This window comes from Babylonia areolata, chromosome 23 (assembly GCF_041734735.1).
Source record: "Babylonia areolata isolate BAREFJ2019XMU chromosome 23, ASM4173473v1, whole genome shotgun sequence".
Lineage (NCBI taxonomy): Eukaryota > Metazoa > Mollusca > Gastropoda > Neogastropoda > Buccinidae > Babylonia > Babylonia areolata.
In genome coordinates, this window is record NC_134898.1 from 43,080,797 (window position 1) to 43,093,296 (window position 12,500).

Genomic DNA, 12,500 nt, shown 5'->3' on the forward strand with positions numbered 1-12,500 from the left:
ACAGAATCATTTATTACTTAGAGATTTGGCATTGATTTCTCACAAATTGTGTTATCATTTCTTGCTGTAGATACTGCCATCACTGCAGCTTTGGTTTGTCCACATTTATGTGTAGTTGCTCAGAATGAAAGACATAATGTTCTGTTTTGTATATATATGTATATATATTCTTAATTAATTATGGTGCCATTATGTGTTGTCGATTTTGGCGAGCTACACTTCATACAGCACAGGAATTCAGTACCATTGTTCGCATCATATTTGGTGGTCTTTAATGACATTAATGGTTGATGTATTTGTTTGCATTTATAGCGCCGTTATGATTGTGCCATTATGCATTGTATGTTTGTTGGAATTTAGATTATCTTAACAGTCATGGATATGTTCACAGGAATTTACTGCCATTATGCTCACTTTTGTAGGGATTTGGTGCCATTATTCATATTTTACTTTAGGGTTTAGTGCCATTGTGCACATATTTCTCGGAATTTATTTTGGTATATTTCAATCAGGGTTTAGTGCTATTGTGCTCATAGTTGTAGGTATTATTTTGTGCTGTTAATCACTGTTGATTATTTACACATTTTATTTGGATTCATTGCCACTGTGCATGTTTGTTTAGATCGTTTTGTGCCATTCTCCATATTTTTGTTGGGATATAATGTATGTAATTGTAATGTCATTCTGCACATATTTTGTTGGGGTTTATTCATTTAGGACATTTATTCGTATATATATGTTTGCGTCTAGTGTCATGCATACTATTGTTTGGGATTCACTTTAATGTCATTGTGCACATATTTCAGTTTGGATTTATTGCACATTATGGGGAATCTCATGCCATACATTTGCAGAGGGATGGGGTTGGGTGTTTAATGCCTTCATCATTGTACGATTATTGGGGATGTAGTGTCACTATATTGTTCGGGATTCAATGCCATTATAGATAAGACGAAATGCCATTGTGCATAATTATATTTTGGTTTTAATTCATTCAGTCATAGGCTTGTGCGACGCTCTTGAGCTGAACTTTGTTTCAGTAAAATGGTTTCCATGGTCTCTATATTTGTGTTGGCTGCAAGCAAAGGGAACTAACTTTTACAGTATTGACAGCGGTGTCCACACACGTCAATTTCGAGTGGGGAAAAAAGGTTTATTTCAGACTATTTGCTGCATTTGCCCCCTCCCCCCCCCCCCCCCCCATCATTGTGGCAGGGAAGCCTGCTGAGTCTGTGAACTCCCCGGGCATGAATGGGTTAATGTGTCTTCGCGCATGTATTGTGATACTATGTCATTGCCTTATATTGGAAGGTGGGGAGGGGGGACGGGAATTCTGAGAGAGAGACAGAGAGAGAGAACATATATATGTGTGTGTGTGTATATATATATATGTGTGTGTGTGTGTGTGTGTGTATCTATCTATCTATCTATACAAATATATGTGTGTGTGTGTGTGTGTGTAATTTTGTACAATATTTCTGTGTGTCTGTTTGTCCTGATGTGACATGATGTATCTTGTGTATGTTCGTTTGGAAATTTGCTCTGATGTGGATTTTATGTTTGATAAGGAATTGTTTTTTTGTTTTTCATATTTGTGTGGAAAAAACAACAACAACCACCCCAAAACTTGTGTCTGTCTCTGTGCATTTCATTCTTGTATACTTATTTATTTGAAAAAGCTTTTTTTTTTTGTGTGTGTGTGTGTGTGTGTGTGTGTGTGTGTGTTCTAAATAAATATTGTGATTAGAAGAAATCCATATGTTTACATTGGTAAATCATTTTCAGCGTCATCACCACGGTAATCATTATCATCGCCCTCCTCTTCTGCAAAATCATACTGCATTCATAGTGAACTGTTATGAAATCTGCTCAACATCAGTTTTGTCATTGCTATCATCATCATTCATTCAGTTTTCTTTCAAACATTGGTATTGATCCGACATCATTGTCATCAGTTTCAGTTATCAACATCAGATTCATTATAGCTTTATTGTATGATTTAATCAATACAGTTATCTTTTCTTTTAATTCCTCTTTTTTTCCCCCTCTTTTTTTTGTGCAATGCAAAAGTGCAGCCTGACATTGATGTTTTAATAGTACTTGTCACAGATAAACAGAGAAATAGAGATTCAGATTCTTACAGTATTTTTTCCCCAGTTTTTCACAGTTACATTTTTTTTTTCACTTGTTTTAATGTCATTACACAGACATAAATCAGAAATGAATATATTCAACACAGCACTGCAGAAGCAAAAAGAAAATGGGAAAGGAGGAGAAAAAAAAAAAGATAAAGAGAGAAAAAGGAAAAGCAACCAATTGTAGCGAAACTGGTCCACATTTTACGTAAACCGCATCGTCAGCCGGTATTGGAGCCAGTGTCATTAGTTGGTGAAGCATTGATATGAATAGATAGATATACATAGATCAGGGTTAGAGGCCCCATTTGAGCAAGGTGTTGTGTCCTTGGGAAATGGCTCTTAGACCGATTTTCCTCACTCCACCCAGTTGTGGATGGTTACCTGAGTTCGGTTGGGGAAAGTTGAAATGGCAGAAGGCGGGGATTAGGCACCGCTTTCCTATACTGAGCCCTAGACACTGTCAATATGAATTCACTGTCCTTAAGAGGATATATATATATATATATATGTGGGATCTCTAAACTTTAAACCATAACTGTCCTCAGTTTTTACATTGCTGTAGTGATTGATTTTATCAGGCTATATATGGGACCTTCAGCCTAAACTGTCCTCAGTTTTTACATCACTGTGGTGGTTGATTTTATCAGGCTATATATGGGACCTTCCTTAACCTTTTCTGTCCTCAGGTTTTACATATCTGTAGTGGTTGATTTTATCAGGCTATATATGGGACCTTCTTTAACCTTTTCTGTCCTCAGGTTTTACATATCTATAGTGGTTGATTTTATCAGGTTATATATGGGACCTTCAACCGTAACTGTCCTCAGTTTTTACATCGCTGTAGTGGTTGGTTTTATCAGGCTGTATATAGGACCTTCAACCGAAATTGTCCACAGTTTTTACATCACTATAGTGGTTGATTTTATCAGGCTATATATGGGACCTTCAACCTGGACTGTTCTCAGTTTTTACATCACTATAGTGGTTGATTTTATCAGGCTATATATGGGACCTTCAGCCGTAACTGTCCTCAGTTTTTACATTAATATAAGGGTCGATTTTATCAGGTCAATTACGGGACCATCAACCTAAACTGTCCTCAGTTTTTACATCGCTATATGGTTGATTTTATCAGGTTATATACGGGACCATCAACCTAAACTGTCCAGTTTTTACATTGCTATAGTGGTTGATTTTATCAGGCAATATATGGGACCTTCAGCCTAGACTGTTCTCAGTTTTTACATTGTTATAGTGGTTGATTTTATCTGGCTATATATGGGACTTTTAACCAAAACTGTTTCCTGTTTTTACATCGCTATAGTGGTTGATTTTATCAGGCTGTGTACGGGACCTTCAACCATAACTGTCCTCAATTTTTACATCACTGTAGTGGTTGATTTTATCAGGCTGTATATAGGACCTTCAACCGTAACTGTCCTCAGTTTTTACATCACTATAGTGGTTGATTTTATCAGGCTATATATGGGACCTTCAACCTTAACTGTCCTCAGTTTTTACATTGCTGTAGTGGTTGATTTTATCAGGCTATATATAGGACTTTCAACCTTAACTGTCCTCAGTTTTTACATTAATATAGGGGTCGATTTTATCAGGCTATATATGGGACCTTCAACCTGGACTGTTCTCAGTTTTTACATTGCTATAGTGGTTGATTTTATCAGGCTATATATGGGACCTTCAACCGTAACTGTCCTCAGTTTTTACATTGCTGTAGTGATTGATTTTATCAGGCTATACATAGGACTTTCAACCTTAACTGTCCTCAGTTTTTACATTAATATAGGGGTCGATTTTATCAGGTTATATATGGGACCATCAACCTAAACTGTCCTCAGTTTTTACATCACTGTGGTGGTTGATTTTATCAGGCTATATATGGGACCTTCTTTAACCTTTTCTGTCCTCAGGTTTTACATATCTATAGTGGTTGATTTTATCAGGCTATATATGGAACCTTCAACCTGGACTGTTCTCAGTTTTTACATTGCTATAGTGGTTGATTTTATCAGGCTATATATGGGACCTTCAACCGTAACTGTCCTCAGTTTTTACATTGCTGTAGTGGTTGATTTTATCAGGCTATATATAGGACTTTCAACCCTAACTGTCCTCAGTTTTTACATTAATATAGGGGTCGATTTTATAAGGTTATATATGGGACCATCAACCTAAACTGTCCAGTTTTTACATTGCTATAGTGGTTGATTTTATCAGGCAATATATGGGACCTTCAGCCTAGACTGTTCTCAGTTTTTACATTGCTATAGTGGTTGATTTTATCTGGCTATATATGGGACTTTTAACCAAAACTGTTTCCTGTTTTTACATCGCTATAGTGGTTGATTTTATCAGGCTGTGTACGGGACCTTCAACCTTAACTGTCCTCAATTTTTACATCACTGTAGTGGTTGATTTTATCAGGCTGTATATAGGACCTTCAACCTAAATTGTCCACAGTTTTTACATCGCTATAGTGGTTGATTTTATCAGGCTGTGTATGGGACCTTCAACCTTAACTGTCCTCAGTTTTTTCATCACTATAGTGGTTGATTTTATCAGGCTGTATACAGGACCTTCAACCTAAACTGTCCTCAGTTTTCACATAGCTGTAGTGGTTGATTTTATCAGCGGTCTGTCAATTGTTGCAAACACTTCCTTTACACTTGGGGGGGGCAAAATTTGAACGTGTCATGAAAAATACCCATGTCTCTTTCCTCTCTGTGCATGCATGTCCGGCGGGACAGACAGTGGACGTGTGTGTATGACCTGAAAAAGCAACACACACACGCATACACACAACACGCGTGCTGTGTAAGCGCTGTCGCTGACCGCCTGCTCAGCTCATGACGCATGAGATTCTGAAGCTGGATTGGCCCCCCTGCGGCCGCAAACCTCCTCCCCCCTCCTCCCTCCCTCCCTCTCGGTGGGAGAGTGGTCAGTTCAGCAGTACCCTGTTTTTGACAGGTACTAGGGTGTGTGTGGGTGGGGCAGGGGTGGGGAGGGATTTGGATCACGTGATGATTGTGGGTTGCAGTTAGGTTGCTTTTTTTTTCTGGTGTTGCTCTGTGCTTGTGCTTTTTTTTATGCTGGTGTTTTTTGTTTGTTTTTTTTTGGTTTTGCTGTAGTTTGGTGTCAAGATTTAGTGATTTGGATTCCCCCTTACTTTCTTTGAGACTGATTTTTTTTCCCTCTTCCTTTTATTCAAGGAAGAGTGAGGTTTACTTTTTTTTTTTTTTGGATAAAAATTGGTGTGGTTTTCTGCTACTGCTAAATGTTACTAACTACAACTTTTATGATTACTACTGCTACAGCTGTTGTTACCATGCAGATAGTGATGCTAAATATATATATATATATATATATATATATATATATATATATATATATAAAGTGATGTAATTATACAAGAGAAGGTTATTGGATAAAATGCTGATGTTTTGATGTTTAATTATACAAGAGAAGGCTATTGGATAAAATGCTGATGTTCCAGTCTTTTTTCTGCCTTCTCAGTCAGTGACGTGTGTCTTTTGTTCATAGTTTTGATTGGCATTAGTCATGTCACTCTCATGCGGAAACACCAAAGGAGGCAGACTGGAAAAATTACAACCGAACATTTTGATCTAATCATCTTCTCTGTTGTTTTTTTGTGGGGGGTGAAGGTGGGAGGTGTAAGGAGGTGGGGGGAGGCCAGGGGTGGGGTGGGGAGGCCAGGGGTGGGGTGGGGGGGGAGGCTGGGGTGGAGAGGAGGAGGCTGTGGGGGTGGGGCTTGGGGCAGGAGGCCAGGGGAGGGGGAGGGGTTGCTACTCACATTTCGATAAATTAAGGCAAGTGTAAGTTTGTTTTGCCTTTAAAAAAAAAAAAAAAGAAGAGATTTTTTCTCCCAAATTTATATATGTATTTATTGTCCTCCTGGCACTTCTTATAACCCCAATGGGTTTATTTGTGCCAACACTTGATTTTAAACGTGTAGGAGCTACTGACATGCATTAATTAGAAAAGACATGTTTTGAAAATTGTTTTTGTGCTATTTTTGCAGTTTTTCCCATTCCGCAAGATTTTTGCTCCATCATTTTTCTGACATGAAAAGCTTTTGGCTCTAGTGTAACATGCATCACAAGTTTGGGCTTTATCATACATCATGGATAACTATAGCATTTTTTCCCATTGTATATATCATACATAATAAGTCTTAGGCCTGATTATGAATACTGTATAAGCCAGAGGCTTTAAGTTGTACATTACAAACTGTTTGGCTTTAAATAACACATAACAAGTCGTTGTTGGCTTTAAATCATGCATTACAAACCATGTATTTAAATTGTACATTACAAATTAAAGGCTTTGAATTATGCTTAACAAGTCACAAGCTCTAGACTGTCTCTGTTGCATAACAAGAGAGTTTGAGGCTTTGGGAACTGTTGCATCATGGATCATGTTTCTGCTCTTAATCGTCCATTGACTGCATTTATCCATATCATGTGTTATCCATCAAAGCTTCTTATCAGCTCATGTCATAACCCCACCACCATAATCTGGTCTTTTTGTTCACAAGCTTTGAGCTGTTTCATGATGTCCTTCTCACAGACTGATAGACAGCGTCATCAGACACCATGCGTCATTCCTCAAAACCTTTAACTCTCTCCATACGAACGGCGAAAGAGACGGCGTTAACAGTGTTTCACCCCAATTACCATCATCAAAATATTGCAGTCGGAAGGCTCTTATACTGAAGAGGTAAATGTTGACAAAGAATACCACAATTCTGACGACGGAAGCTAAAGGTTGGGTCATTCAGACACCCACTGGACATCCGAGGGGTCTGTGTAGAGGAGAAGAGAGGACTGGCCGTACTGAGTGAGTTAAGGTCCACTTTGTTTATCACGGACATTCTGCTCAGTGTACAGGCATCTTGGTTCTCTCTCCACAATGCTTGGACTCTCTTACACATTACCCATCCTGTAGGTATTACATAGGAAACACCGTGGCAGAATCGGCTGGTGGTTGATTTTCTGATTTCATGTTCACCAGTGATCAGGGTTTGAGGCCCTGTTTCTGCTTGTTGTGTCCTCGGGGGAAAGGCACTTGACTCCAGTTTGTTCCACCTTGGTGTGAATGGGTACCAGACTTAGTTGGGGAAAGTTAAAACAACGGAAGGAGAGGAGCCTCCTGCCTCCTTACCTCCTTTCCCTGGACATGGTGGATATACATTCACTGCCCCAATGGCTGTAAAGTCTTCAGGGCCTTGAACTTTTTTAACCCAAGGTATTGCATGTTTGGGGTTTGCCCATGTATCAAACATCTCAGGACACAAAGTTTGGGTCATACCTTGTACATCTGAGGCTGTTTAGTTCTGTTGATTATGCATCGTACATAGTTCGAAAGGAAGTGTCAATCTTTTTAGCAGCTGTAGAAGGCTGGTTCTTTTCTAGAATGGATTGCTTGCAGTGCTTCCAACTCACGAATTTTATGTGCTAATGATAGAATGTCTTAGAAATGAAAGAGCGTGTTTGTACAAAGCAGAGCACTGGTTTGTTCTGCGTCAACCACTGTTCATCAGTTGTGTGGCAGTGTGGTAATCTTGAGTGTGACACTAACATTTGTTTTTGTATTTCTAATTTGTGTTGCTAGTTAAAGTTCATATATTTTAGTTTGTTGCAGGTATAGTTGATTGATTGCTTTACGTTTTTAGACATAGATAATGTTCTTATCGTGACTCTAGTCATTTTTCAATCATCATTCATTTTTTTTTTTTTTTGTTGTGTTCGTTATTTTTAGAGTGTGTGCATTTATACTGATGGCTGATATGATCATTATTTCAGCTGTGGAATTTTGGCACTTGTTATGAGTGTAAGACTTGTCATCTTTGCGTCTTGATTTGTTTTTATAGTGGTGTAAGTGAAACTAGACATCTTCACATCTTAAATTGTTTTCACTGTGTCAGAAGTGAATAAGTCATCATTTTCGTTGTGTCAGAAATAAAACTAGACATCTTCACATCTTAAATTGTTTTCACTTTGTCAGAAGTGAATAAGTCATCATTTTCATTGTCAGAAATAAAACTAGTCATCGTTGCATCCTAATTTGTTTTCATTGTATCAGAAGTAAAAGATGTACATTTCATTTTGATTATGGATACAGGTTGATATTTCAGGCATATGTTGTGATCTATCAAACTTTCAAACTTTTTCTGTCATTGTTAAAGTTTACCATGGACACACATGCACAGACACAGACAGACAGACACACACACACACACACACACACACACACACACACACACACACGCTCACGCGCGCACACCACACATCACACATGCACACACACAACTGAAACACAGTTGATTCATAGACTGTTGTGGGTAGACACACACATTAGCCAAACATGCGTAGATTGTCTTGTTGCAGTGTTGGTTAAAGAGGAAAATATTGGCATAAAAAATGTGTAGCGTCTGGTTGAAGTCATTACAAGAATGAGGAGAAAAATTATGACATGAAAATGTGTAGTGTCTGGTTGAAGCCATTACAAGAATGTGGAGAAAAATTGTGACACAAAAATGACGTGCCTGGTTGAAGTCATTACGAGGATCAGGAAAAAGATACTGACGTCAAAATGTGTGGTTGAAGTCATTATGAGGATCAGAAGAAAAATACTGAAATCAAAATGTGTAGTTTGGTTGAAGTCATTATGAGGGTGAGAAGAAAACATGTGACATAAAAATGTGGAGTGTCTGGTATAAGTCATTACGAGGATCAGGAAAAAATTACTGATGTCAAAAAATGTGTAGTGTATAGTTGAAGTCATTATGAGGAGAAAAATACTGACTTCAAATGAATTGTGTATGGTTGAGGTCATTACAGGAATATGGAGAAAAATAGTGACATCAAAATGTGTAGTGTCTGGTTGAAGTCGTTGCGAGGATGAGGAAAAAAAATACTGACGTGAAAATGTGTAGAGCCTCTGCTTGCAGTCAATGGGTTGGAGGAAAATGGACCAGTGACCTTGACCGTCGATGACGATGACGATGTGGATGGACAGGCCGTGGATCCGACCAGGGCACGACCCAAGGTAGATGCGCTGTGAGAATGGTGATGGTGTGTGTGGGTGGGTGGGTGGGTTATTCGGAGGGGGCGTGTCAAGGCAGGTGTTTGTATATGTGTGCGTGTGTGTGTGTGCGTGTGTGTGCATGTGTGTGTGTGTGCATGTGTAAGGAGGAGGGGGCGTGTCAAGGGAGGTGTTTGCATGTGTGTCTGTGTGTTGGGAGGGTGGAGGATGGGTGGTTGCCAAGGCAGACTTTGAGAATGGTGTCTTGTTGTTGTTGTTTTTTTACGAGATCCAAAATGTTCAAAAATGTTTATTCGGTTTCTGCAAGTGCAAGCCATTAGATACCATATGATAAGCAACTGAAAAAAAAAAGACATCAAGATTTAAATGAAAAGTAATTTTGGAGTTGAGACCTTAATGGAAGAGAAGTATTAAGTAGATATGGACAAGCTTTGCATATGACAGCCAAGGAAAAGTACCCCATGATCAGCTGCATTAGCTTTGAAGAAAGTAGTTCACTGCCTCATTTTTAGACTTATACAAAGATACTGTATTATGTCTAAAGCCTGTGAACTAAGAATGAAGAGAGCAAAATGTACCTTGCAAACTGTCAGAGAATTGTAACAGAAAAGGGGAATATGTTTCTTTTGAGTTTCTGCTTACTTTTGACAACAAAGTAAAAAAGAAAAAAAGGAGAAAGAAGAAAAGACACAGATCTTCAACACTGTTGTCTGTCTTGGACGGGCGCAATAGCCGTATGGTTAAAGCATTGGACTTTCAATATGAGGGTCCCGTGTTCGAATCTCGGTGACGGCGCCTGGTGGGTAAAGGGTGGAGATTTTTCCGATCTCCCAGGTCAACATATGTGCAGACCTGCTAGTGCCTGAACCCCTTTCGTGTGTATACGCAAGCAAAAGATCAAATACGCACGTTAAAGATCCTGTAATCCATGTCAGCGTTCGGTGGGTTATGGAAACAAGCACATACCCAGCATGCACACCCCCGAAAGCGGAGTATGGTTGCCTACATGGCGGGGTAAAAACGGTCATACACGTAAAAGCCCACTCGTGTAGATACGAGTGAACGTGGGAGTTGCAGCCCATGAACAAAGTTGAGGGGAGGAGAGGAGGAGTTGTCTGTCTTGATGTTTGATGTCTGGATTTGTGTATGAGTATCTCTGTCTCTTTGCCTTTGCCCATAACAAAGAGCTGAGGAAGGTATGTTTCTTTTTAAGGGGTCATATTCTCTTTTATGAGAGGTCAGAACACAAAATTTAAGTTAATTTGATTGATTACTTAGCTTTAGACTTCCTTGAACAGGACCATAGGCTTCATAGAAAAATTAGGTAAAATATGTTGCATATGATTGAGAGAGGTGTATATTTGAGACTCTGTGTGGGTGTGGTTGTGTATGGTTGTGTGGGTGTGGGTGGGTGAGTACTTTTGTGCAAGGAAGGAATTTTTGTTTAATGTCCCGTCACACATATCGGTGATTGAAGACATTTTGTAAAAGTATTTATGAATACATCTGAGTATTATCGGTTAGAAGGGGTGGGAGATGTGGATGAATGGAGGGTTTGGGAAAACTGGGCAAATGAGGGTAAAAATGTGGGTGAAATTTGAAAGAAAAACAAAAACAAACAAACAAACAAAAAAAACCCTCTAAATACAGTTACAGGAAATTACTTAAAGGACTTCGTAAAAGAGAAGTCGTTAAACTGACAAGCGAAACAACTGATAATGAATGCAAAAAGTCAAAAACATCAACGTTCTCAGTCACTTGTGAAGACACACTTTCGTGTACAAAAGGCTTCATCAAATGTGCAATTTGTGTATGCGAATATATTTTGTGTATGTGCGCGCAAGTGTGTGTGTGTGTGTGTGCACGTGTGTGTATGTGTGCACTTGCGTGTGTGAATGTATGTGTGCATGAGCATGTCTGTGGTTGCACTCATGTGTGTTTGTTTGTGTGTGCAAGTGTCCAGTCTTTTTGTGGGCACGGTTTCTGTGGGAGATCCTTGGAAATTAATGGGAAAAGTGTGTGGCAGTATTTCTTCGTGAATTTTGTGTAGCTCTCCCAGATGAAAAGGTGTCACCGAATTGCTGCGCTGCTTTCTTTGTTTATTCACCTGTTTGTGTGTTTCTTGATTATTGTTTGCTGGTATTGTTTGTTTGTGGTTGTTCTTTGTGAGTGTACATTTGTGAAAGTGTGATTTCCCAGAGAAAATAAAGGTGTCTGTACCTGTCTCTCTCTCTGTCTCAGTCTTTCTCACTTTCTCACTCTGCCTGTCTCTCTCTCTCTCTTTCAATCTCTCTCTCTGTATCTTTCTTTTGATATCTCTCTGATACATACACACACACACACACACACACCACACCACACCACACCACACCAAACACACACACACCACACCAAACACACACACACACACACACACACAGAGAAAATTTACCTATTTAGCAAATGATATGATTTTGATTTTTAGAGCTTCAGTCTCCTTGGTCACCAGTTGGTGGTGCAACGCTCTAACTCTCTGCCAAGCTTCTGCTACTACTAGACTCTGAGTAAATGCATGCATGCTTAATTCTCTATCGGTTGGGCTCTTTTTTTGTTTATTTATTGAAGTGGTAGTGTGATTCACACTATTCTTTATGTTGCTTAATGTGAAAAAAAAAACATCGTTAATTTTTCAGTGTCTCTATATATATTGCATTGCTCTTGACATGTTTTGTTTTGCAGTCTGTGTTGATTTTCTCTCTCATGTTCTTCTGTTTCTTTTTTACTCCGGCTTTTGCACCTAAAGAACTCTGGTGGAGTTGTAAGTACAACTTTGTTTTTTACATCACTTTTTTTTTTTTTTCCCCTCCTGGGTCTCACACGGAAGTGTTGGAGTGTGTGTGAGAGATTCCTTGACTCACAAGTGGTAGTGTAATAATCCAGCATGGGACTTGTGAGCAAAGTTTGCTACGTCTTGAAGATTTTGTTGTGTGTAGTATGTGTATGATATTTACATTTTTTTTTTAGGTCTCGTTTGAGCGTCTGATTTATTTCTGTTTTGTGTTGTTGTCAAGAATGTTGAAGCATTATATGGATTTTGTTTTGTTTGGAATTAAGAATTTGGTTGTCTTTATATTTATTTATTTTTTGGTTTATTTATTTATTTTAATATTTAGAATGTCTTTTAGCATGCTTTACAAATTATTTAGATTTCATTTATTTGTTATTCATTTATTCTTATTCACTTATTTATTTATCTGTTTGTTTCTGTATCTAGCATGCCTTTTAGCATGCTTTACA

The 12,500-nt window shown here is 38.6% G+C and overlaps 1 protein-coding gene across 7 annotated transcripts in view; it reads left to right on the forward strand.

The window, feature by feature from the left end:
- LOC143298201 (anoctamin-1-like) overlaps positions 1-12,500 on the forward strand; it is an 82,863-nt gene that overhangs the window by 20,145 nt on the left and 50,218 nt on the right. For 3 of the 7 annotated variants that reach the window (XM_076610971.1, XM_076610973.1, XM_076610972.1), the window contains 2 exons: positions 9,130-9,227; positions 12,007-12,021. In XM_076610971.1, coding sequence (XP_076467086.1) covers positions 9,130-9,227; positions 12,007-12,021 — 113 coding nt within the window. Of the gene's footprint in view, positions 1-4,906; positions 5,127-9,129; positions 9,228-12,006; positions 12,022-12,500 lie in introns of all 7 variants that reach the window. The other 4 variants (XM_076610974.1, XM_076610977.1, XM_076610975.1 and 1 more) reach the window with 2 other exon arrangements.